The sequence below is a fragment of the Grampus griseus genome (assembly GCF_964374135.1).
Source record: "Grampus griseus genome assembly, chromosome: 20".
NCBI classification, from domain to species: Eukaryota; Metazoa; Chordata; class Mammalia; order Artiodactyla; family Delphinidae; genus Grampus; species Grampus griseus.
The window spans coordinates 50,844,713-50,870,939 of record NC_139014.1 but is presented as its reverse complement, the minus strand read 5'-3'; the positions used below and the strand labels follow the sequence as shown (position 1 = coordinate 50,870,939).

Sequence of the window (26,227 nt, the reverse complement as noted above, 5' to 3'; positions counted from 1 at the left end):
GTCAGCAACCCTCATCTCCACCTGAGTCAACCTCTCGTCACTGTGCCCTTGATGCCTGTACTTCCCACACTGGGCTGTTTCCATTCACTAGGCCTGCCTGCCAGGCTGAGGACCACACGGCAGGGACTGTGTGACGACCCGCCCTCCGCCACAGCACTGGGCCAGGCTGAGTGGCCTTTCCATGGACAGTCAATGAAAGAGGGAGGCCATGTTGCAGCTACTGGTCACTCCTACTCTTTCCCCCAGGGAGGGAGCCGAGCCTCCTTCCTTCTGGGCATAAGGCAAAAATTATAATACAAGACCCCTGGCTGCCTTCTAGGGGTCCTCTCCCTTTTTTTTTTCTTAATTAATTTTTTAGTTTTTGGCCGTGTTGGGTCTTTGTTGCTGCACGCGGGCTTTCTCTAGTTGCGGCGAGTGGGGGCTGCTCTTCGCTGCGGTGCGCGGGCTTCTCATTGCAGTGGCTTCTCTTGTTGCGGAGCACGGGCTCTAGGCACGTGGGCTCAGTAGTTGTGGCTCATGGGCTTAGTTGCTCCGCGGCATGTGGTATCTTCCCAGACCAGGGATCGAACCCGTGTCCCCTGCACTGGCAGGCAGATTCTTAACCACTGCGCCACCAGGGAAGTCTTCCCTTTTCTAACATTCACAAGGAAACCAAAGTTGGCAAACACGTATTGCTTTATTTAGTGTTTCTCTGGATTGCAGAAGTGTCAGCAGTGGGCTGAGACCCCCCCAGGAGGGCAGAGGCAGCTGGGCAGTCCCCCAGCCCCACTGGGGAGGTGGGGGGGAGGGGGAGAAGCAGCAGAAAGAGGTGACGCCCCTGCAGCTCCTCCCAAGGCCGGCCCCTTCCCCAGGCTCCCAGGATAGGGAGGGGGGTCAGGGGCCAGTAAGGCCCTATGTCCTTGAATTGGGGCCAAAGTATATGGGCAGGGTGTTTGTCATCCTAAGGCATGGACTCAGGCAGGAGAGCTCCTCCCACCTGGTGGCCCCCAAGGGTGATTGCTGGTCAGGAAGCCACATGCACCCTTAAGGCATGAGCCTGTTTCACGGGGCCCCCATCCCTGGGAGAGGCAGTGAGGTGTGCTGAGGACAGGGTTGCAGTCTGGTTTTGCCCCAACCTGCTGGATGACCTTGGGCAAGTCCCTTCCCCTCTCTGGGCCTCTGTCTCTTGCTCGTCACACCAGGAGACTAGACTAGGTGATCTCTCAGAGTTGTCCAAATTCTATGCTCTAGGGGTCCTGTCCCTACTCCAGGATGCCCTCAGGCTGGGATGATATTAGAAGGGCATTTTTAAGGCAGGAAGGAGGGGGCAGGCAAGGGTGGTCTCAGCCCCCAGGGGGATGTTGGAGTGGGCTACAGGTGGGCAGGCAGACAGACAAGGTGCCAAGGAAACGAGGAGGAGAGGGTGGCCTGGGCAGGGAAGAGGGCACCAAGGCCCAGACCGCCCACCCTCTCAGCTCCATTCCCTGCCCTGCTGGAGTCAGGGAAAACACATCCAGTGTGTCTTGGGGGTGGGAAGATGGCTTTTTTAAAAAATAGTTTCCTATAAAGCATCAAAAAATCTCAGAGAAAACCTCAGCAAAAGTTCCCTTCTCTCAAATATTTGGCATTGGCAGTGGGGCTGGCGTGGCTGCCTCTGGCCCCGGCTTTCCTATTGCTGTGGCCCGGCCTGGCCCACTCCTGGGGCAGCTCCCTGGTCCCTGCTGCTCCCTCGAGAGAGGGGCGAGCGGCAGGCAGGAGTTTGTTGGTGGGCTTCAAGGTGTCCCTGGGTCCCTGTCTGGAAGCTCGAGTCTTTGGTAACTGGGAAGGGGAGAAGGGGATGAGCAAAGCACTGGGAGGCGGGAGGGGGGTCCAGTGGGCGCCTTCATCACCGAGAGTTCAGCCGTGGGGCCACCTGTGGGACGGGGGAGAAGCCCAGGTGGTGAGCAGGAAGCAGAGGTGCTTCGAGCACTTGTCTTCACGGCTTAGATATGTCACAGTGCGGGGACAAGCTGGGGGAGTGGTCTAGAGGCCTTGGCGCTGGAGACTCCAACCCTATTCCCACGGGAGCCACTGCCCTGGCCAGAGCGGGCCTCCCTTCCCCCCCAGCACACTCTCACCCCCCGATCCCCCCCGCCCCTGCGCTGCCATGTTTATGACCCTCTGCACTGTGGGAGCTCAAAGGACCCACAGCGAGGCTCTCAGGCTCTGCCCAGCACTGCTGAGGTTGGAAGGCTCGGCCACCAGAGACTCTGCTCTGGCCCCAGGGCCCTCAGCGGGAGGCAGGGTGCTGCTGCCGGGCCCCACTCACCACAGCCAGGTGCCCGTTCTTGGCCTTGGTGACGAGCAGCTCTGAGCCGGTCGTGAAGTCGATGATGCCATCCCTGCCGGGACCCCCTGCGAACGTGATGCTGGAGGGAAGGTGGTGCGTGAGGCCCGCCCGCCCCACGCACGCCCCCTCCCCGCCCCCCCCGCCTCACCTGCCCTGGTTGATGTTGATGTTATTCACGCGGTCGGCGCTGAGGGCTGTCTTGGTCAGTGTCTCAATCACATGGTCACTCTGCAGCACCACGTCCCCCTGGGGGCCCAGATGGGGTCAGGGGTCAGGCCCTGCCCAGAGCTAGAGAAGCACCCACCCCCCACCTCACCCCCCCCCCCCCGCCGCCTCCCAGTCCCCCGAGGGGCACCTTCTGCTTATTGTCCTCACGCTGCACGTGGAGCACAAAGAGGCTGTCGCTCAGGCTGCTGACGGAGATTCCTGAGGCGGAAGGGCAGAGGTCAGGGATCAAGGGTCAGAGCAGGGGCCCTCCCCACCCAGCCCTGGACTCCGGCTCACCGGTCAGGTTGGCGTACTCAATCCTCTGCTTGACTTTGGCATCCTCCACAATGACCACGGCGTTGGGCGTCAGCAGCAGCTGCCGCGAGCGGGGCTTGTAGCCCTTGCGGTCATATTTCACGACGGGCACCGCGTACTGGGGACAGAGCGTGGCTGAGGGGCCTCCTCACCCTCTGCCCAGGCCCTGACTCCCCCACCCAGTCCTCGGGCAGAACTGTTTGCGATTGAGGGTGGCCGGCAGGCAGCGTCTCACCTGGATGGGCTCAGAGCCCAGGGCCTGCAGCACTTTGGGGCTGATCTCATCTGCGCCTGCAACCCAGATGGGGGAGGGGGAGGTGAGAGGAGAAGAGGGGGGACTAGGATGGTGATGGAGGGCTTACGCACTGGAAAGTCAGGGGCTCACCAAGCCGTGTGCTGATGAAGAGCCTGGGGACACTCTGGGGGTAATTGTCCTTCTTGCCCTTGAAGATCTCACTAGCCACGGCTTTCTGCTGCAGCTGAGGAGACAAGGGCAGGGAGGGGGGCTGTCAGAGGGATGGCGACCATCACAGCAGGGACAGGCCCAGCCTCAGGAACTGAGACAGCTTCCCTCACCCTCTCTCTGGCCCCAGCACCAGAGGCTAAGCCCTGCCACCAACACTCCCCTTTGGCCCCTTCTCTCCCTTACCCCCATCCCCACTGACCAAGGCACAGGCTCCTCAGAAGGGTCATGACAGACAGTACTGTCAGGGTTCAGGCCCCACTTTGGGGATAATTCCCCATCACAGCAGGCCTTGGAACCCCTGAGATAAAGCTCCGGCCTGGGATCTGGCTGGTTGCTAATACTCAAAGAACTACTACAGGTTGGGATTTCCCTGGCACTGCAGTGGTTAAGACTCTGTGCTTCCACTGCAGGGGGCACAGGTTCGATCCTTGGTTGGGGAACTAAGATCCTGTGTGCCACAAGGTACGGCCAAAAAAATTTAAAAAATTTTTAAAAAACCACTACTGCAGGTTAATTCTGCTGCGTGCGTCCTTTAGCATCATCCTATACTGAGTTGGCAAATACAGGCATGTCAGCCACCAATGTCTCTCTCTGGACCTATTCTATCAGACTCAAGCTGCAGCCTTTTCAACACAGGGCTCTGGGCAGCCTCTACCAGGCCAGCGGAGCTGGTCTAGAAGATAAGCCCTATTTGCCGTGCAAAATCTACTCCAGCCTCGGCTTCATACATGAGGCCAAACGGGCTGGGATCCATTTGAGGGCACGTGGTAAATTGGGGTGAAGGTCCTCCAGGCCAGCACTCTTCGAGTGTCCCCCTGGCTAGTCCCCCAATGTCTGCCTCCCAGCCCCATACCTGCTGCTTCCACTCAGGGCTGATGCTCCGGCAGTACTTCCACACCATATTCTTCCGGCACAGCTCCCGCAGCAGTTCCGAGGCCTGTGGGCGCGAGCGAGGTCAGGGCACCCAGGCAGCCTGGCTCCCTTCCCTCTGAAGACAACAGGCATGTGCCTACCATCAGGCCTTGGCCTAAGTGACACCCCCTCAGCCTGGACCACTCTTCCATTCCTGAGTTGCTTCTTTGCAAAGAACTCATCCTTGGGACTTCCCAGGTAGCGCAGTGGTTAAGAATACGCCTGCCAATGCAGGGGACACGGGTTCGAGCCCTGGTCCGGGAAGATCCCACATGCCGTGGAGCAACTAAGCCCGCGCGCCACAACTACTGAGCCTGTGCTCTAGAGCCCGTGAGCCACAACTACTGAGCCCGCGTGCCACAACTACTGAAGCCCGCGAGCCTAGAGCCCATGTTCTGCAGCAAGAGAAGCCACCGCAATGAGAAGCCCACACACCGCAACGAAGAATAGCCCCCACTCGCTGCAACTAGAGAAAGCCCACAGCAACGAAGACCCAACGCAGGCAAAAATAAATAAATAAAATGAATAAATTTATAAAAAAAAAAAAAAAAAAGAACTCGTTCTCTGCAGCCCAGCTCCAGTTCCCTTCCCTTCCCTGATGGCTCCTCTGGTCACATGGTTATTAGGTCCCTCCGCTGAGCGTGCTGGTGGTTCCTAACTCAGCAGGGAGGGCCCACGGACCTCACGCAGGGCAGGTGGCGGCATGGGCCAGGAAGTGTCCAGGATATTCCGGGGCAGCTGCCGCCGCAAGTTGAGCAAAAAAGAGGTGCGCACGTGATCCAGGAAGAAGGCATTCTCGGGGCAACGGGGTGCGTGGCGCAGAATGAAGCCACGGATGAGCCTGTGTGTGGGGGTGAGAAGCCTGGTAACGGACCCCCACACACACACACTCTGCACCCCGCCCCCCATGGCGTCCAGTGCTCACCGCCGGATGGTCTGTGCTGCCCACTTCCTCTTGGCTGCCTTCCTCCGGCCCAGGGTTCCTCGCCACCACGACTGGATGCAGATGGCTGCAGAGACCACAGACGGCTGACCTCTATCTCCTCCGCACCCTTACCCTAGCCCCTGCCCTCCTGAAGACCCCTGGGCCCCCAAACCTGATCGCTTCACCCGGAGGAATTTCTGCCGCCAGTGAAAGCCCCTCCAGGTGGCCTGGATCTTCGTGGCTGTAATTGGGAAAGAAAGTCACTTGGCCAGAGCACAAGGGACCCAGCTGGGGGCCGGGCACTGTCAGAGCTCACTGAGCGGCATGAGTGAGGGGAGTGGCTGAATGAGCATTAAGTGAAGGGAGAGTAAATGAAAGAGCAAGGGAGCGAGCAAAGCAACATGAGAACATGCTGAGTGTGTAGCCAAGGGCAGAAGACGGGGTGCTGGGGCTGGGGAGGAGGGCAGCTGAATGTGGGCGTGGCGGACTTCCTGGAGAAGGAGCCCAAATGCAGTGATTTCTTTCCTGCTCCCCAGAATGGACTCCACTGGGATAGGAAGGGTGGGGCCCCTCTCTCACCCAGGCTCTGCCGCCGGACCTCCAAGGCGTCCTCTGTGGCAAACAGGGTCTTGGGGAAGCGGATGAAGATCTTGGTCCTGTGAAGGCAGCACTGTTCAGCCCCTGGTTGCCACCCCCGTGCCCCCCAAACACCAGGCGTGGGAGCCACTCACCTGCCCATCTTGTACTCTTCTGGCTTGTAGCCGAGGTGTCTGACCAGCACAGCCACCCCATCCTGGGGCCGTCCTGCCCATATGGGCCATGTCTCTGGGCACAGTGACTTGTACCTGGGGACAGGAGGGGCAGAAATGCACTCAGCCCCCACCCCTGCCAGCATCCTTCTCTGGGGGCCCAAACCAGCTTTCCCGGGCATCTGCTGGGTGCTCCCACTGACTCACAGCTCACAGAAAGCCTGAGAGGTCGCTCTGTTACTATCCCCACTTTAAAGATGAGGAAATTGACGTTTCTCATCTGCTGAAAGTCATGGGGCTAGAAAGTGGTAGAGATAGAATTCACACCTGATTGACTCCCCAGGCCCCTAACTCAGGATAACCCCAAAGCTGCTCTATCCTTTCTGAGCTGATTGGAAACTCTGTCCTTTTCACAGGCGTTTACTATCTCCGCTGGTGAGAGACAGGCATGTGGATGCACGCTTCATGGACCCCTGAGCAGCTGCTCTGTGAGGGCAGGGCCTGAGGGGGTGGGGAGGGCTGGTCTTTGCCCTACCAAGCTTGACATTAGGCCTGCAGCATGGAGGGGCCCCTGGTGTGGATCCCACAGCAGCTCAGAGCCCCGTCCCTGAATGGGGCGGAGAATCGCTGTCCTCCCTCCCGGGATCGAGGAGGCGCCGACGACCCTCCCGCCCTTTTCCCCTGGCGCTGAGCCAGGCCCCGCCCCACCTCTGCAGGAAAGCCTCGTATTTGCGGCGATAGGCAAAGCCGGCTCTGCGCACGCGCAGGTTCTCCATCAGCCCCAGGTACTTCACCTGGTGCCGGATCAGCACCTCGTCAAAGCGGCCTGGGGGAGGGATAACCGGGTGGTCAGAGGGCTTTTGCCGCCAGATGGCCGTTGCCTCTGCAGGGGAGGCACAGCCTGCACCGGTCCAGGGGGCAGAGGGCTTACCGGGCTGCTTGGCGTCATTGGGCTTGATGCAGCGGACGTAGGCAGGCTCCTTAGACTTCAGGATCTCCACCAGCTGCAGGAGGCTCATCTTAAACTGGGTGGCCACCTGGTCAGCCAAGATGAACGGAAGGTTGGTCGGAGCTGGGCTGAGGCCGCTAACCCCTGCAGATGCCGCTCCCTGTGGCAGAGCTCTGAACCCCCCGAGAGACCCCTCCCTGGGGCAAAACAGAACCAGTTCCCACAACTACCCCTGCCCTGCGTGGGCCCTTACTTTTTTTTTTTTTTTTTTTTAATTACGACACTTTATTCCAGCATCGGCAAAGGTCAGAATTCTGAAGCTCCTGAAGACTGGGCAGCATTTCCAAGGGAAATGTTACAACTTTACAAGTTTTGTTTCTTATTTAATTCTACATGCAGGAACTGAAACTTGGTAAAAGAAAAAATGCAAAAAAGCCAGAAAAAAAGATGTAATCAAGTTGTAGCATAGAGATGTGCTCTTCAACTAAATTTACCGTGCCTATTGGAAAGCAAATGAAAGACAACTATCCTAATAAATTAACAGATTGCCAGAAACAGGCTAAGAACCCTCATTTCTATTTAGTGGGGAGAAAACAAAACAAAACAAAAACGAAAGCAAAATGAAAGCTCTACTATTTCCATACTTTGTTTAGAGACAGAGGCTGTAAACCCATGAAGGTCAACAAAATCTCCAGGTCCCCTTCTCCCATCACCCCTCCCTCACAACAGAGGAAGGAGCCAGACTACGTCACCTGCATCCCTCTGGCCGAGCTAGAGACCTCAGTTGAAGAACCTCATTCCCGTCTTAAAAATCCTGTTCAGGTCTCCTGGCAACCTCAACCCTATGTCTTCCTTTGGCAGCCACTCTTTCTCTTTTCAGAATTCCAGGGCCGCATTCCTAAACAGTGTGTCCTACTGCTATGCGTTCAACCGTTATCCCTGTACACTGCACTGCAGGACCTTCAAGGACTTCAGGCCTGTGGGAGAAGTGGATGCCTCAGCAAAGATTTGCAATCCACCGCGGTCCCATTAATGCCAGGGGCGTATGCCTGGGGGTTCTGGAAGCATCAAGAAGGGGCAACTGTTTCAGTCTGTGGGGTTAGGGGGCATCAGGAAGAGTCTTCTGAAAATAACCCTTCAGCTGAGAATTAAAGGCTACGTAGGAGACAGCCCGAAGGCAGGCAGGAGGGGATGGCATTCAGGCAGAGCAACCGAGTGAGCAAAGGCTTGGTGACACGGGGCACTACAAGCAGTGCAAGGATCCAGAGAGGGAGTAGAAAAGATAGTGTTAGAGAGGCAGTATCACGGTAGGACTCGAGAGCCACATTAGGGAGATTAAATTCTATCCTGAGGGAAATAGGGAGCCAAAGAGGAATTTGGAGGGAGGGAATGACAGGAAAAGATCTGCCATTTGGAATCGCTCTATAGCAGACAGGTGGAGGATGGTTGGTAAGGACAGACGGGAAGCCAGGAGACCACAGAGGAGGCTGTGGCTGGCTCAGAGGACCAAACTGGAGTAAGGGATACAGAGAGGCCAAGAGGCAAGGGTATTCAGGCAGCAGAAACCGGCAAGATCCAACGGTTGTTAGGATGAGAGCAATGGGGGAGGCTGAAGAATCAGGGATGATGCCCAGGTTTCTGTCCTTCAGGACTGGGTGGAGGGTGGTTCCTGCCCTGAGTTAGGGAAACAGAAGGAGCAGGCCTGGGACACTGGATAGTCAAGGGCCCTTTATAGACTGCTGGGGTCTGGAGTGCCTGCAGGCCACTTGGAGATCAGTGGAATCTATGGCTTGCTGGAGAGGCCTGGATCGAGTGGGTGTGTCCTCACGAGCATCAAGGAGGGGGATATGAGGCCATGGATGAGAATGCTCAGGGAAGGGGCGAGGGTGGGGAGCAGAGGGCAGGGTCCCAGGGAGTCAGACTCTGGACAACATGCTGCCTCCATGGCCTCCCTGCCTGCATGTCTTGGCCTGCAGCGCTGTGGCTTCTACCTCTCCATGACCTTGCTCTTCCTGGGACTGCCCTGGCACTCCTCCTGCCAAGCCCAGCAGCCACACCTCTGACCACAGCTCACTGGAGCTCTCCCTGCATCTGGCACCACTGGCCATATCTGCCTTTCCCTGTCTCTCTCCTCGAAATGTCACTTTCCTGTCCACCTCCTGGTTTTTCTTTGGACTGTGTACCTGTGTGGGGCCCTCTGTCTATCTGATAAGCACCTACTCATTCCCAAGTTATCTCAGATGCTTCCTCCTCCAGGAAGCCCTCCCTGACCACCTCCCCTCTTCGACTCCCTCAGGCAATTTGCTGCTCCCTAAGTTTCCATAGCACCCTGCGCACATTTCTAGGAGAGCACCTATTCATTTTTGTATCCAAAGTGCCCAGCAATGTCCACTACAAATGTCTGCTGTGGGGGTGAATGCACGCAAGTGCCCGCACAGACACAGGTATACACGTCCACACTTAGAGACAGTGCACACGCAGGTACACATGGAAGTAAGCACAGATGCACCCACGGGCAGCCTCCCAGACACACACCGATGCACAGTCAGGCACCAGTGAACACACGAACTCAAACACACACTGCTAACTCGCAGCTCATGCAGGCACTGGTCCCGCTCCCATGCACACACACACCCCCTCAGGTCCCACAGCCTTCACACCGTCTCTGGCCGCTTCTTGTCACTGAGCTCGCTCCGGTCGAAGCACTGGCTCATGATGGGATTTTCCGAGCTGCACATGGCCTGTGAGGGCAGAGCAGGGCGTCATGGTGGGAGCACAGGGTAAGGCCTGTCAGATTCCTGAGGCAGAGGTCGTACAGAGTCCCGACCGCGAGCCCTCCCCCTGGTCCTCCGCACCTCCTTCAGGTTCCGGAAGAGAAGGTCATTGTTTTTATCCAGAAACCCTGGAAGGAGAGAGCAGAGGTAAGGGGAGGGAGAGCCCCTCTCCCCACCCACTGTGGGGACCCAGCCCCAGGATCCTCACCGGTCACGTTGTAGGTCACCTCCCCAGCATAGTGCAGCAGGCGGAACTCCCCGCGGCCCAGAGATTTCCTGGTCCGCTGGTCAGCCAGCTTGTGCCTGGGGGTGACAGGGAGAGGAAGCTGCAGATTGCTGGCCTGAGCCATGCACCCTGCCTGCTGATGAGACTTCAAGAGAGGAACCAGGCATCCAGTAAAAAGCTGGCAGGGCAGGGCCACCTCCCTGCACAGAGGCTGCCACAGAGGCTCAGAGAGGTAGATGGCTTTGTCCTGGGTCACACAGCACCAGGACGGGGACCTTGGCCTCCGCACTGCCAGGGCATGCTGGGTGGAGGGCTACTTGGCGTTGCTTTTGGCTGTTACATGGCTCTGCTCAGAGGGCTGAGTGCTGCCCACTACATTTTAAGACTGGAATCTGCCCCAAGAGACTACTTATGTCTTAAGCATGTTTATACCCTTTAGCCCGTTTTCTACTTTTAAGAACAATTCCAAGCAACTAACCAGAGAGACCAGGCAGAGATTTAAGGCACAGAGACAGATCTTCGTGGCAGCCCTGTTTTCCCAGCAGAAACCTGGAGGCTGGACAGGGCCCCCAGAGGCTGGGTGAGAGCAGTGGAGTATCTGCTTTAGAGCCGCTGGAGGAATTGTTTTGAGGAAATTTTTCTGTTTGATGATACAGGAAGATACTCAGGATATAACATCATACTGAGCCTTACACACAATAAGTTCTCAACTACGAAAAAAAAAATGTATAGAAAAAGGCAGGAAGAAAATGTCTCGAATTATTAACAGTGGTGACCTCTAGGTGACAGGATTACAAGTGGCTTTTGCACATGTTCCAACTTTTCTCTGATGAGGGACATTATTTTTACAGCCAGAAAAAGTTTTCCTTTTTCTTTTTTCTTTTTTTTTTTTCAGGCAAGGCTTTACTGGGGCCCCTGCTACAGCAGGTGCGGGGAGCGAGAACAAACAACAGGTTCCCTTGCTTGCTCTCTCCAGAGCAAGGTTTTTAATATTCTCTTAAGCAAAAGCTGTTCGGGGGCTTCCCTGGTGGCGCAGTGGTTGAGAGTCCGCCTGCCAATGCAGGGGACGCGGGTTCGTGCCCCGGTCCGGGAAGATCCCACATGCCGCGGAGCGGCTAGGCCCGTGAGCCATGGCCGCTGAGCCTGCGCGTCCGGAGCCTGTGCTCCGCAACGGGAGAGGCCACAACAGTGAGAGGCCCGAGTACCGCAAAAAAAAAAAAAAAAAATTGCTCAGGAATTCCCTGGTGGTCCAGTGGTTAGGACTTGGCACTTTCACTGCCGGGGCCCAGGTTTGATTCCTAGTCGGGGAACTAATCTGCAGCCCTGGGCCTGAGTCCCAGCTCTGGACTTAACTAGATGTGAGATAACCTCGGGCAAATGGCTTCACCTCTTTGAACCTCAGTAAAACCTCCTCTAGGGGTTGCTTCGGATTAGAGGAGCTGATGTACTCAAGATCTCTGTACTCAAGGGCAGAGCTGGAACAGAGAGGCTTGTTTCTTTTCTCCCCTCACCCCGCTTTAGGGGATTCCTTAAATGTAAAGGAATTTCCAAATAAGGAAGCTAGGAAAATCTTAGGAAGTTTCATTCTCAAAAGGAAAAGGAGGAAGCTGTGCTCCTCGCTTGTGACTCTGCGGACATACTAGGAGCTGCGGCTCTGTGTGCCTGTCCTTCACTTAGTGCCTCCTCTGGTCATCCCCTTGTGACTGGTGTTCAATGACTGGGGGGACTGCAGGCTTCCACAGGCTCTGCCCCAGGAGAGCCCCACAAGCCCACTCACGTCAGGAAGTGTGGATGGTGCTTGACGGTGTCCTCCAGCTTCTCCAGGAAGGTCAGGTCCGTGGCCTCCCCGGGGCGCAGACACTCCTCATCCTGGGGGGTGTGGCAGAGGGTGAAGGACGTGTGGGGGAGGGACTGGAGAGCACAGGGACTCAGGGGTCCCCATGGGAGGCGCAGACACAGAGGAAAGGGCCAGATCACAGGGAGCCTCCCAGACCTGGCCAGCACCTCACCTCACCCTCCACAGACAGCCCTGTCCTGTCCCTGCTCAAACTCTGGCTCTCTGCGGACAGGCCCGGAGAACAAGGGGAAAGGGGTGATGTCATCCCACCCAGCCCCCAACACGGGGCCTCGGAGGAGCAGACGGCTCACCAAAATGGAGATGATGCCCTTGAACTTCTCCTCCACCAGGTCACAGATGATCTTGTTGTTGAAATACTGGACAGGCTCCCACTGAGGGGCAAGAGGGGAGGAAGGCATCATCATGGGGTCCTGGCACCTCTCCTGGGGAGACCGACACCCGGGCTTCCATGGCAGGTGGGGATGCCCACAGGCTTGCACTCACCGCGATGCCCTCTGCCTCATACTCCTCCTGTTCCGACTTGAGGGTGAGCTCAATGAAGAGCTGCTGCAGCTTCTCATTGCAGTAATTGATGCAGAACTGCTCAAAGCTATGAGGGAAACAGAGGAGCCCTCAGTAATTCCAGGGGACACGGAACCAGAAGCGGGGGAGGGTTGGGATGAGGCCCCACAGCTCTAAGGGAAGAAACACAGAGCAGGACCCAGGTGGCTGGGAAGACACGGGCAGGAATGTGAGAGGCCGGGGAAGAGGAGAGGCACCAGGACAGGGGAGACAGGAGGAGGGACAGGAAGGGGACAGTGGGGCTCTGACCTGTTGTTCTGAAACACTTCAAAGCCATAAATGTCCAGGAGCCCGAGGACCGTGGTGCTCCGCCAGCTGGGGCTCTCAGCATCCTAGGGCCAGATGACCAAGAGCATGGGTCCCAACATTCGCCAGCTCCCAGCCCCGGGCCTCCCTGGTCTGCCCTCCCTGCCACCTTGGGAGCAGCAGGGGCCAAGCCCTCACCTTGGAGGCCAGCGACCTGTTGATCTTCGCGACCAGCCAGGTAAAGGTGCGACTGTACACAGCCTTGGCGAGGGCGTCTCGCGCGTAGGCAGCCTGTTCTAGGTTTAGCGGGCTCAGGAGCTGGGGGTGGAGAATGAGATGGGGAAATGAATGCAGCCCCTTCTCACCCCGGTCCCTTCGCACTCAGGAAACTGACCACTCTGCCCTCCCTGCCCACAATGAGTCTGGGGTTGGGGGGCACCAGGGGAGGACACAGTGGCCCCACCAGAGGGAAGGTGGTATAAGACAAGAGACCTCATTCCTGGAGGAAAAAAAAAAAAAAGAGGCCTCATTCCTGGAGGTGAGTCTTCCTTCCAGCCTCACCCTCTTGCTGTGTGACCTTGGCCAGCTCCCTGAGCCTCCCTGAGCCACCCGCCTTATGTCCTTCCAGCATTGCTAAGAAGACCAGCTGAGCAGACCAGAGGAAGGGGGATGATGGGAGGAGGGCTGCCGTACAATACCTGCTCCCGCCCCCACTAGCCCCTGAAGCAAAGGCTGGCCCTCACCTCTTCGCCCTTGGCGATGATCTTCCTGTGCGTCAGGGCTTCCCGCAACGTTGAGCCTTCCACACCAAGGAGCTGCCGAGGGAAGGGGTGGGCCTGGTGAGGGTGCACTCCCCCCGCCCCAGCTGCCCTGCCCTCGCCCTCCGCTTGCCCCACTCACCCGGGTCAGATACTTGAGCTGGTTCTCGGTTGTGACCTGGGCGTTGCTCTCTTCGTCGGCAGCAAAGTGGATGTTGCCCAGATGCAGGACACTGGCCACGATGCTCAGCAGGTCCTGGGGGGACAGGGAGGGGTAGGTGGGGGTTACAGGAGGGGCTGAGAGCCCCACAGGGGCACACAGTGGATGGTCAGAAGGAGCCGGGAGAGGGGCTTCCCTGGTGGCGCAGTGGTTAAGAATCCGCCTGCCAACGCAGGGGATACGGGTCCAGGAAGATCCCACATGCCGCGGAGCAACTAAGCCCGTGCACCACAACTACTGAGCCTGCACTCTAGAGCCGCGAGCCACAACTACTGAGCCCACGTGCCACAACTACTGAAGCCCACACGCCTAGAGCCCGTGCTCCACAACAAGAGAAGCCACTGCAATGAGAAGCCTGCGCACTGCAATGAAGAGTGGCCCCCGTTTGCCGCAACTAGAGAAAGCCCGTGCACAGCAATGAAGACCCAATGCAGCCAAAAATAAAAAATAATTTAAAAAAGAGAACCCATTGCTTTCAAAAAATTAGCAAAAGACAGACTGTCTCTGGCAGAAATGGAACTCCTTCTGCCTCTTCTTATTTTCATATAAACAGAGACTATGGTACCTGCATGCAGCAACAAAGACCCAACACAGCCAAAGATAAAATAAATAAATTTTAAAAAGGAGGCAGGAGAGGTGGTAAAGGAAATCTGAGAGGAAAAGGCGGCTAGAGTAGAAACGGGGTGTAAAGGTAGACGGAGATTTTCAGGGTATGACAGGAGAAAAGGGAGGGTCCCAGCAGAGGCCTCACCTCCACCTCATCCTCGGTGAAGTCGATGACCGTCAGAGCCTTCCTGACAACCTTCCAATCATTCTTGTCGTTGATGGAGGAGACTTTGGCGCACTGGCCCTGGAGGACGGGCAGAACTGGGTTCTAGCCATGGCACTGGGCTCCCTGGGTGGCACCCACCCTGCCTGGCCCCTACTCACCTTCACCAGGTACAGGTAGCTCTGGGGGTTCCGTTCCAGGCCCAGCCTGCGCAGTGTCTCCTCCTCGCCCCCCTCCAGCAGCTGGTAGAAGATGTGGAAGTTCCTCTCCCCGTGATTCTGGTGCACCACCCGGGACTTCTCCAGGAGGTAACTGAGGATGTGGCCACCCACAGGGGCGCCCTGTGGGCAGGGCAGGATGTAGCGACTGCTCAGGGGGACTGGGGACAGAGCCCAGCTTCCCCTTCCTCCCCTGCCCTCCGAATTCCAGCTCTGCCAATGGCTCAGGCAAGTCACCCCCTCTGGCCTGTTTCCTCCTCTGAGAAATGAGGACGCTCAGCCCTATCTACCTGGCGGCTCCACTTGGATGTCCGACAGGCATCTCAGTCTCAACAGGCCTGAAACTGAACTCCTCATCTCCCCTCCTCAAACTAGCTCCCTCTTCCCATCTTGGTCAACCTTCCAGGTGTTCAGGCCAAGCAGTCTGCAGTCCTGGAAGCCTCTTTGTCTCCCACACCTCACATCCAATTGGACAGCCAATCCTGCTGCCTTAACCTTCAGAACCTCCAGAATCCAACCACTGCCAACACACTGGGCCCAGCCACCATCATCTGTCATCTAGATTTAATAATCATCAGCTTCCTAACTGCTTTCCTTGCTCGGCCTGGTTCTCTACCTTCTATTCTCAACAAAGCAGCCAGAGTGATCATTTTAAGAGGAAAATGAGGTCATAACACACTTCTGTTTCAAACTTTCGGGACTTCCCTGACGGTCCAGTGGTTAGGACTCTGCGCTTCCACTGCAGGGGACACAGATTCGATCCCTGGTCGGGGAACTAAGATCCCACAAGCCACATGGGCATGGCCAAAGAAACAAACAAAACCCCCCCCCCAACTCTCTAGCCTCCCTTCCACTCAGAGCTTTAAAAAAAGTTCTTACAAAGACCCAAAAGGACCCACAGCATCTAGCCTTCTCTTCTGTTCCTTGGCCCCTTGCTCTCTTCTCCAGCCACTCTGGCCTCCTTGTCGTTCATGAACACGTCAAGCACTTTCCCCATGAGAGCCTCTGCACTGGTTGTGCCCTCTGCCCGGACTCTCCTAGGTATCTGCACAGCTCATTCCTCTGTCTCCGACAAACTTTTACCAAATGCCACCTTCTCAGTGCCTGCTTTTAAAACAGCAACTGCTCCCGCCCGTTGCCTCATTTTATTTTTTGCCGTGACACTTGTCAGCTAAATTGCATTTTTCTGTTTACTGTCTACCTCCCTGGAGGCAGGATTTCTGTCTGTACCAGCAGCACCTGGAACAGCGCCTGGCACACAGTAGGTGATCAATAAATACTTGCTGGTGCCAAAGACCTGGCCCGTGGGCGCCTGCTGAATGGGAATCCCACTACCCCTGCCCTGCCCCGCCCACAGGTACCTCACCCACAGGTACCTTGAAGTCAAACTGCACGTCCATGTACTTCCCGAACCTGCTGGAGTTATCGTTCCGGAGGGTCTTGGCATTTCCGAAGGCCTAGGAGAGAACAGGGGTGTGAGGCGTGCCTGGCAGTCTCTCTCTGCCCCTCCCGCCCCCCAGATGCTGCTGGCCCCTCACCTCCAGCACGGGGTTGCTCTGCAGCAGCCGGTCACGCACGGCACCGCCTCGCTCAGGGGCTGGGCAGGTCTCAGCATAGAACTGCAGCAGCCGCTTGGTGGCCTCTGTCTTGCCTGCCCCGCTTTCCCCAGAGATCATCACGGCCTGGTCCCGGCGCTCCGTGCGCAGTGCCCGGTATGCAGTGTCAGCCACCGCGAACCTAGGGCAGAGGCCCGTCAGGAGCTTAGGGGGCCAGGGGTCAAGTGGCTGCAGGGGATGGGAGTTCCACAGGTAGGACTGGGGGTGGGCGCTCCCATGTCTGGTGGGGTTCACAAGGGGGTGTACCCTTGAGGATGGGGGAACCCTCCAAGGTGTGGGTCAAGAGAGATCCTACCCAGCTGAGGATGGGAGTCATATTCAGACAGAGGATTGAGGGGATCACTCATGGGTGGGGGGATTGGAGGTCATTCAGGTGAAGGTTGAGGTCACTCATAGGTAGGGCTGGGAGGTCCCTCAGAGGTGGGGGTCAGAGGGTCACTGAGGTTGGAGGGCCATGTTCAGGTAGAGCTGGGGGAATAAGTCATGAGTGTGAGTTGGGGTGGAGGCTGGCGGGGTCCTGCCCAGATGGAGTAGAGAGATTCACCTTGGGTGGGCACTGGGCATTCCTCACAGATGTGAACTGTGATTCATTCCAAGTGGGAGGTCGGGTGGAGTCATGTCAGGTGGAGATGAGGGGGTCACTCATAGGAGGGGGGTCACTCACAGGTGGGGTGGCACCTCATAGAAGCTGACGCCCCGGTAGCGCTCCATGTGCTGCCGGCTGTAGATCTGTAGGTCCCGGTAGGGGTTGACAGAGACCAGCACAGGGCCAATGTAGGTCTGGGGGTCAGGGGAGGAGGGTCAGAAGTTTCTCCCAGAGGCCCCTGAGCCTCTTTCCCTCACAGCCTGCATCTGTGCCCCCAGCACCCCCTGCATCTTCCCACTCGGGCCTCACGTAGATGAGGTTCTCCCGGAAGCGTCGCCGCAGGTTCTCAATGAAGGCTGCCTCGCTGGTGAAGTTCTCCAGCAGCACGAAATCCTGTACCCCGACCCGGTCACGGGCGGTCAGTGCACTCTCCATGGTCACCCGCACCCCGTCACTGCCCAGGGCCTGCAAGGAGGGGCCATGGGAGAGGGTCAGTGGCAGCAGGGTAAGGGAAGGCCACTTCTCCCCTCCAGCATAGCCTGCGGGACTGAGAGGACAACCAGGGGCACATGGACACAGGGGGCCTGGACACACGACGCAGGGAACACCCAGGAGACGGGTGTACCAGGCTGGGTACAGTGGGCTTGGATGGCAGGAAGCTGGTGCATGGAACACTGAGGACGCAGGTCCCAGAACAAAGACCACATGGGACCTGAACACAGGACACTGGAGCACAGAGCACCCAGAGGACACGGGGGCAAGGCCACTGAATCCAGGGAGACGCTGGTTTTGCGCAGAGAAAGGTGGGGTCATGAGAGTAAGAGAAAGAATGCTCTATTGACCTTGGACAAAACCCCTCCTCTCTCTGGGCTGTGTCCTTCTCAAGAAGGAGGAGTTGAGATAGACCAGGTGACCTCAAGTCCCTTAGCTCTGGGCCACGTGTGACAGGTGCTTTGTAGGACAAATAGCTCAAAGTGAGTTCTACAGGCAGGGTGGGGCCATCTCTCCCACACCCACTCCCAGAGTCTCCAGGAGGAGAGTGTCTAGGGACCTAGCAAGATGCCACCCCAGGCCACAGGAGAGGGATTCCCCCAGGGGACCTCCCATCCCAGCTGGGTTCAACACCCACCCCAGAAGGGGGGCCCTCCCTCCCACAGCTGAACCACGCCCTCCCCTCCAGCTGCCAGGTTCACAGACACACTCCTCCCCTGAGAGCCCCGAAAAGCCTCAAGGGAGTGGGGATTTTACCGCGGAAAACACAGCTCCCTCCGGACCCCATTAGAGGGTGGGGAGAAGTACAGGCTCAACAAGGCCCCCACCCCAGAGCACACTCTTCAAAAGAGTCTGAGGGCTCTAGAAAATTGACACCAAGAGTGTCAAGGGTCAGAGAAGAGCAAGGTGGCCACCGTGGTGGGAGGGGGGTGTAGATCCCCAAGAGGCCACTAGGCCTCCTCCGACCGCAGACCACCCAGATCTCTGGCCGGGGAACCCCTCAGGGTCTGGCCAGGGGCCTGCCTCTCCTAGGCCTGTCCCTCACTGCCCCCTCCCCCCTCCAATACTGTCCCGAAGCTGCCGCCAAATCTGGCCCGAGCTCCAGCCCCCTTGCCCTCTGGGTGACGGGTCTCGGCGCTCTCGGCCCTCCCCGGGAGCTATTCACCCGGCCCGGGTCCGAGAGCCTCACGGCCCTCCCTGCCTCGGCCTCCTCCCCCTGCAACTTTCCGGGACGTTTTTCCACCCGAAATTCCTGGGCCGCGCCCGCTTCCTGGCGAGGCCGAGGCGGCGCCGCGAGGCCGGGAGGGACGCCCGGGACCCCCGCCCTGCTCGCCAGCCCCGCTCACCGACGCTCGGTAGCGCATCCTGCCCCGTCGGCCTGGCGCCCCGCTCCGCTGCCCGAGCTCTCGCCTCGGGGCTCGGCGGCGGCGGCGGCGGCGGCGGCGGCGGCGTCACGAGGGAGGGGCCGACCCGCCCCCCGTTCCGCCCCCTCCGTGAGCCTCGGAGGCGCGGGACTCCCCGGACGCCCCCGCCTCCTTCGGTGCTTGGACTCGGGGGTCCCTCCCCAGCTGGTAGGGGTGGGGCAGGAACTAAGGGGGATCTCGCGGCGTGGGTGGGTACAAGGGTGGGGGTGGGGGCGGGGGCGGGGGCGGAGCTCCCCGCCGGGCAGGGGCTCCGCCTGAGTCAGGTTTTCCAGGAGGGACTTCGTTGGTTCCAGGGTGGGGCCCGGAACCCGCGCGGCCGCCGCGTCTACACTGACCCGGAACTCACTTCCGGGCTTGTATCTACACTACGCACTAGGCCAGGCGCGGGACTCACTAGGCAGAGGCCCGTGGGTCCCGGAGGAAGCAGGATTCCCACCCCCACACTCCAACCTCGAGTCCCGGGAAAGTTAAAAATAGAACGAAATGTCCAAATACGGCCGGCGCGCCCGGGCGGGCGGAGCCTCCGTGCGGGACACTGTCCACCCCCGTACACTCTCTGGAGGGTGGATCCCGTGTCTTTAAGTCTCTAGGAAATCTCTTTAGTTTCCCGCGTCAGCACAGAGCGCGTACCCCAGGGACGAAGGCAGCCAGAGCACCTTTGCCGAGCGCGGTGCGTGCCCGGCCTCCATGGAGGGCTCAGCTTTCCATCTGGGGAATCCACGTCCGACTTCCAGCATTTGGGGCAATACCTTTCTCCCCTATCGAGGACATCCCGACTAGGGCCCCTGTGCCCAGGGGCTCTTCACCTCTCTCCTTCCTCTGGAGAGGGTCTCCCTCTATTGTCCCTCTGGATCCCTCCATACTTTCTGCCCAGGACATCCTCCCTCTACCCAAACCAGCCCCCCAGCAGCCCCGCCCTCGCTGGGCTCTCAGTGGGCAGCAGCCTGGGGGGCAAGCTCTAGCTCAGATCCCAGCGCTGGTGGGGGTGTGATGGCTAGTGCTTCTTCCAAAAGGCTGGGCTGCTTCTCACAAGCTGTATGACTGCCAGCAGGTCAGTTAATTTCTGGGAGCCTCTCCTTCAGCCTTAAAACGAGGCTAATACCTGTCTCAAAGGGCTGTTGAGAAGGCTAAGATAAGCCGCCAAGGCACCTCCCAGGCCTTCAGTAAACACCACTTCCCTCTCGGACAGACACTCTTTGCACACACGCTTGGAGCAGACCTACTAAGAGCCAGGTCCTGGGCCAGACAGGTCACACTTCTTCTATAGCGGGGAAAGCCCCTCAGGCGTGTCTGCCTGCCAGTTAACAAAGAGCTCTCGAACTTTACTTGTGCCCCACCTGACACATAAGGAACCCGAGGCGCAATCGCCGGATGCTGACTTGACCTAGGGGGCAAAAGGGCAGGGCTGGCACCCAAAGCCTCAGTGTGCCCCTCTCTCAGACCTGGGCTCCCGGGAGAGGGAGGGAGGTTGCGGCAGGTGCGGGTTGTAGCCTCGTGGGGAAGGCTCATTACCTCGAGAACAACAGCCCGGCCGGAGCCGCGGCCCTGGGGACCCCGCGGCGGGGGCGCCAGCTGGGAGATGGGGCCCTCTGGAGGGAGCGAGGGGACTGGGTGCCACCGCGCGCAGCTGGGAGATGGGTGGGAGCGGAGGGGGCGGGGGCCTTAAATGCCACCAGCTTCGGGCTAAGGGCGGGAGGAGGCCCCCTCCGCGAGGGGCCTCAGCCTCCCGCTCACCCGGAGTGGGAAGGGCCTTGGAAGACTGGAGGAAGGGGGTCCAGCCGGTCCCCACCAGGAGCACGGCTCCGGGGCGGTACAAGGACTAGGCTGGCTCGGCTGGCGGCCGCCCGCGTGCCCGAGGCGAGGAGCTGGCAGAGGGGCGGGGCCTCGCGGCCGCAGTGCCCGCTCCGGCCGCCGCCGCGTCAAGCGGCAGGAATGAGGGGAATCCGCGTGCGGAGGGGTACGGCCGGCCACCCCCGCCCGAGCCCCGCCGCTGCATTCCCCGGATGCCCGCTGACTCCCTTACAGCCGCCGCCCGGCGGCGGAAGGAGGGGGCGTCTCCGCTGCCAGGCGGGCCAGAGGGCCTGCTCCCCGACCACAGCCCCTGGCCACCGCCACCGGCCGCCTCGCCTCACTGGACGGAAGCGCCCGCCCGGGAGAGGGGGTAGGGAGGCGGGGGACAGAGCGTGTGAGAGACACCGCGGCCAAGACTGCAGCGCCGGGCGCTTCCTGCGTTCGGAGCGCTGTCCTCTGGTACTGTACTCCTTTCAATGCCCTCAGCCGAGCCATGAGGTCTGTATTATTACCCCCATTCTACAGACGGGGAAATTGAGGCTGGGCAGGCGAATGACGTGTTCAAGATCCCAGGACTAGTAAAAGGAGGGGTGGGATTGGAACCGGGAAGTCTACCACTGTCTACTCCTGCAGGGCTGCCCTGAGGGAAAGACGCCTGCCTAGCGGCTGGAGGATTTCCCAGCTTCTCTGTCAGGGTTAACATGCTACCGCCAGGCCATGACCTTCCTTAGCGAACCCATGACCGCAGTGCCCAGTACCCACCCTTGGCGGTGTTGTGTGATTATTGACATGTAGGCCTTAGGAACGGCAGCTAGGGAGTGGGCCATGACCTGTGCCCCCAGCATGGCCCTGGACCTAGGGGCTGGCCGCAGGCTGGGGTGCAGCTGTGACCCCTGAGTGACCCAGGACTTATTTCCCAAGGATGCCTCTGAGTCTCCTCCCACCTGGGGAGGTGTTTCCCATAAAGGTGGCGCAGGCCCAGCAGACCTGGGTCATCCAGTGCCCGTTACCTAGTATGGGCCAGGTGCCCCCAAGCCTGCCCTCTGGAGGAGTGGGGAGGGCAGTGGGCAGCCTCAGTTGTTCCCCTGGCTCAGGTCTATGCGAGTCTGGAGAGGGTGTTCTGAGGACCCCCAGATTGCTAACAGAAACTGATTTCCACTGAGGCAGCCTCATGGCCTGTTGGGGCAGCGGAAAAAACCATAGCCTAGAGCTTCCCTGGTGGCGCAGTGGTTGGGGGTCCGCCTGCCGATGTAGGGGACACGGGTTCGTGCCCCGGTCCGGGAAGATCCCACATGCCGCGGAGCGGCTGGGCCCGTGAGCCATGGCCGCTGGTCCTGCGCGTCCGGAGCCTCTGCTCCGCAACGGGAGAGGCCGCAGCAGTGAGAGGCCCGCGTACCGCAAAAAAAAAAAAAAAAAAAAAAAAAAAACCATAGCCTATCTCACCCACAGCACATGCTGGGCACAGAACTGGTGTTCAGCTTTTCTATTATCAAACATATCTTAGGTCTGGGCCCAGGCTGCCCCACCAAGGACTGTTCCAGACTGAAGGGAACTGTTGCGAGGGGGAATGGAAAGAAAAGTTGGAGACTTAGGGGTTCTACCTGATATCTCACTGGGCCCCAGTCAAGGGCTGTATACTCTGGCTCCAGAACCATGGGCCTTTTGCCTGCCAGACACCTCTGCCTGAGGGTCCAGCAGAAGTAAACAAAGCGCCTTGCCCACTAACCCATCCTCCTTGTTCAGTATCCTGTAAGATGAGAGGAGGCGGGCCTCCAGCTAGTCATCACCGCCTGGCATCAAAAGGCCCGCCCGGGCTTCCCTGGTGGCGCAGGGGTTGAGAGTCCGCCTGCCGATGCAGGGGACGCGGGTTCATGCCCCGGCCTGGGAGGATCCCACACGCCGCGGAGCGGCTGGGCCCGTGAGCCATGGCCACTGAGCCTGTGCGTCTGGAGCCTGTGCTCCGCAACGGGAGAGGCCACAACAGTGAGAGGGGGAAAAAAAAAAGGCCCGCCCTCCTCGCTCCACTCCTCACACCAAGGAGTCACTACCTGCTAAAACCTCCCCTTGGCTCCTGCATCACTGCTCTGCCCCTGGACCAAGCAAGCAGCCTCCAAACTGGCCTCTCTGCCTTCCTCCCGCCAATCCATTTTCCCACAGCCGCCTGTAGTATTTACAAATGCAAATCCGATCAATTAACATCTCATGTTAATAGAGTGAAGGTTTATAGGGCACCTGTCCATATGCCAAGCACACCCACTGCTTCTCGCCAGGCCCCTGTATGTGGACTCCAGAAGCCCCCTGTGTCCTCAGTTTACCCCACTGCTCCTGTGCTCCTATGTGGCTACAGGGGCAGCCGTCTCCAGTCCCTTCTCTCCCCATGTCTCCCTCACCACCACAAACAGCCAGGAGGAGCTGCTTCCACCTTTGCCACCAGCCGCGTGGCTCTAAGCTTCAAGCCTTTGCACCTGCAGCTTCCTTGGCCCTCGCACCCAAACCCCTCCCCACCTGACTGACTCTTAGTCATCCTTGAAGATTCAGCTCAGGTATCACTTCCTCCAGAACCCTTCCTGACTCCCCGCAACACACAGCCCCCTCCTTATCGCATTCCGCTCTGATCGAAGGTTTCCTTGTCAGTCTCTCCCAGGAGACTGCTCCCGCTCCAGGCCGGCACACAGTGGGAGCTCAATAACCCCTCGTGGACGCCTGTGTGAATGAATGAATCACAGAGCCCGGGAGTGTGAGCAGAAGGCCGGAGCGTGCCGGGCGTTGAATAGGCCGTGGGCCAGCCATTCATTCTCTCATTCATCTCGGAGCCCCCCAGCCGCCGCACTCACACGCAGGGGCCACTGCCGCGGCTGGGCCGGGGGGCGGGGAACGGGAAGGGGCGGGGCCCGGGCGGCTTCTCCGGAACCCGGAGGCAAAGCCGGCAGCCGGAGGGCCCCAGAGGGCGCGCAGGGCGCCTGGGTCACGCGACCCCAGCCGCTCCTCTCCGCCCTCACGTTACCCGCAAGAAATCTAAGTCTCTAACAGACCGAGTCCCGGAGCCACCGGGTCCTGGGACCCCGCACGGGCCGGGCCGAGCCCACCCTCGGCCCCAGCGATCCCTGGGCCGGCGACCCCCGCCTCCCCAACCGTAGCTCCGGGCCTGGCTCGCCGCCCGGCCGCTTACCCTCTCCTCCATCCCGTCCGCCAGCGGAGCCCCCCCACCCCCGGGGCCGCGCGGCTGCGGCCCTCCCGGAGTTCCCCGTACCCACCGGCTTGGCTTCTCGGGTGCGCGGGCGGGGGCCAGGCTAGTCGGCGTGGCCGGCTCCGGAGTCGGCGGCCCAGGCACGCTCTCCCCGCCCAGGGCCCGCCCGGGGCCGGGCCGCTCCCTGTCGTCATCCCGGTCAGGGCCCAGGCCCCGGCGCGCGCGCGCACCCTCCGGCCCCGCCCAGGCCGCCCCGGTGCCGGCCCCGGCCCCGGCCCGCGTCCGTGTCCGCGGGGGCTTGGTGCAGCACACTCCGCAGCCAGCTCCCGGGGAGGAGGCGCGTCACAGTCATTCACACACATGCACACACGCACCCTCCTCTGGCTGACGACCGGGCCCACTCGCTGTAGTGCTGGGCGGCGTGTGTCTTCTGGGGTTCTCCCTTATCCTAGGGCGCCTTTGCATCACCAGAGCAAACCCGACCCTGCCCTGCGTGCCAGGCCAAGTCAGTTCTTCCCCTTTTCTGACCGCCTCGCTCCATTCACCCTCCTTCTCCACCCACGCTACTGCTCTGAGCCGGCCAGTGTCTGTTCTTCAGGCCAGACGGGAAGGCAGCGGCATTAACTGAGCCTGTACTATATGCACCTGGAGCTTTGCATGCGCTGGTCCTTAGATCTCAGAGCGGCCCTGTCACCTCGGTGTTGTTAGCCCAGTTCATAGGCCAGCCCACTGAGGATCAGGGAGCTGGAGGAGAAGGGATTCAAACCCAGATCCCCGCTTTGAAACACTCTGCTCCTGGTGGGCTTAAACCCTACACTCTTCCTTCCATTTACCCCTTGTTGTCCAGTCTGTTCCTGTCCCACCAAGGATCAGAATGCTTCCCCCACTGCTCACCTCTTTCCCGAGGGGTTTGCTTGAGAGGAAGCTGCTGGGCCCTGGCGAGACACTGCCACCCTTCCTCCCAGCCCAGAGCATCCCAGCTTACAAGCTTGCAGGGCCTGTGGGGATGAACCACACGGATGATCTCCCCGGTGGGTATCAGCTCCACTTGCAGGGCCATTCCGTCTGTGGATAGCCAGCGTGCAGAGCACTGGGGCCTCTGAGCAAAAGCCCGTCTGCCTGCCCGCCCGCTGGTTCTGGCTGCTCCCGGAACCAGGACTCTAGTCTCACGCTGGGATGGCCGCTTGGTTCAGCTTCAACTCCAGCCCCGGGGGATGTGTCTGGTCCAGTGCCTCAGGACACAGCTGGAGCAGCCCAGGTCTGATTGGGAGGCCTCTTGGCCCAGCAGGGTTGGGGCAGGAAGAGGAGGGGCTGAGGGACGGAGGAAATGCTTGTTGTCCCAGGTAACCAGAGGAGCTGATGCAGCCACCCATGGGGGACCCTGGGCTCCAGGTCAAAGGGTAGGAAGCCTTTCTCCCCAGCAGCTCCATGGCCAGGCCTCTCCAGCTGCCCTCTCGCTGGTATCAGCTGGAGAGCACAGTGACCACTCCCCAAGTCAGAATGTACCTCCTCCCTAAGCCAAGAGGATCCATGAATAGGCACAGTCCCCCCCAGCTTGTCCGCCTCCCACAGCGGCAGGTGAGCCCCTGGAGTTTGAGGCGCCAGGCTGCTGGGGACTGGCCATGTTGGGCAGAGGGGTTAGCTGGAGAGGCAGGAGGGCATTGTGAGGAGGCCCCTGTCCCACCCTCCTCTGGCGCCTCAAATGCTTGAGGTTGGTTCCTGGGTGGCTTGGCGTTGGGGAGCCTTAATCTTGTTTGCCCCTTACTTTTCCGTAGCACCCTCAGGTGCTCCCCACCCCCAAATGTTCCTGTTTTCCTATCTTTATTGTTGCTAAATCACAGCTGACACTTTCCTGGCCTGGGACTGAGCCCTCAGGTCTCCGGCCATTCCTTATAGGAAGTGCAAAGGGGGAAGTGGATGGGGAAAGCGATCTTTCCAGAGGAAGATGCTGGCAGGGGAGGGGTGGAGTCCAGTGGGCCTGCGCCGCCGGCCCCTCGGGCAGGCACTTTCCCTGGGCACCCTTCCTTCCCTCCCCTCAGCTTCCCCCGCCCAGGAAAGGCCAGCAAAGCTTCCTTCCTTCCTTCCTCTGGGAAGCACATCTATCCAAGGCAGGATCATCCCCGGCGGCCACACAATGGCCCTTATCAGCCGTGGAGCCAGGCACAGAGACCCAGCGCACACCAAGTCTCACATATTTCCTGTTTCCACCCAGCGGGTCAGGGCTGGGCCCAGAGCGGCCATATCCTGACTGGGGCCAAGAGGAGGGAGAGCACCCCCCCCTTCCCCTTCCCGCCTCTCAATCATTGCTGGACTCACCCCTCCCTGCTAACAGGAGGCAGGGGTAGGGGTGTGTGAAGACTTAAGGGCAAAGGGGAGAGGTGGGCACCTAGAAGACAAGTATGATCCAGAAACAGGAGAAACGGGGACCCCTGGAGTCAGGAGCCCTGAGGTCCAGCCCCAGGGCTACATCAATCAGAATGAAGAGCTGGATAGACTATTGTTTTTTTTTTTCTGCGGTACGTGGGCCTCTCACTGCTGTGGCCTCTCCCCTTGCGGAGCACAGGCTCTGGATGTGCAGGCTCAGCGGCCATGGCTCACGGGTCCAGCCGCTCCGCGGCATGTGGGATCTTCCCGGACCGGGGCGCGAACCCGTGTCCCCTGCATCGGCAG

General features: G+C 59.5%; 1 protein-coding gene across 3 annotated transcripts; it reads right to left on the bottom strand.

Moving 5' to 3' along the window:
- Positions 1-657: 657 nt before the first annotated feature.
- MYO1C (myosin IC) lies at positions 658-24,675 on the bottom strand. Of its 3 annotated transcripts, none has more exons than XM_082678579.1 (32): positions 24,543-24,675; positions 16,973-17,128; positions 16,742-16,857; positions 16,000-16,198; positions 15,838-15,918; positions 14,405-14,584; positions 14,226-14,324; positions 13,397-13,510; positions 13,240-13,311; positions 12,695-12,814; positions 12,500-12,582; positions 12,173-12,278; positions 11,980-12,060; positions 11,609-11,700; positions 9,814-9,908; positions 9,687-9,733; positions 9,492-9,572; positions 6,814-6,919; positions 6,591-6,708; positions 5,865-5,978; positions 5,713-5,789; positions 5,306-5,374; positions 5,134-5,218; positions 4,890-5,049; positions 4,150-4,233; positions 3,216-3,309; positions 3,066-3,121; positions 2,813-2,948; positions 2,664-2,734; positions 2,457-2,554; positions 2,288-2,387; positions 658-1,891 (listed from the first exon to the last, which is right to left on the bottom strand). In XM_082678579.1, the coding sequence occupies exons 1-32, from the start codon at positions 24,615-24,617 to the stop codon at positions 1,865-1,867; spliced, it is 3,192 nt and encodes a 1,063-aa protein (XP_082534705.1). In that variant the 5' UTR covers positions 24,618-24,675; the 3' UTR covers positions 658-1,864. The 3 variants fall into 3 exon arrangements, with proteins under 3 accessions (XP_082534705.1, XP_082534707.1, XP_082534706.1); XM_082678581.1 differs by lacking the exon at positions 24,543-24,675 and adding an exon at positions 23,625-23,753; XM_082678580.1 differs by lacking the exon at positions 24,543-24,675 and adding an exon at positions 18,502-18,588.
- Between the last annotated feature and the right edge of the window lie 1,552 nt (positions 24,676-26,227).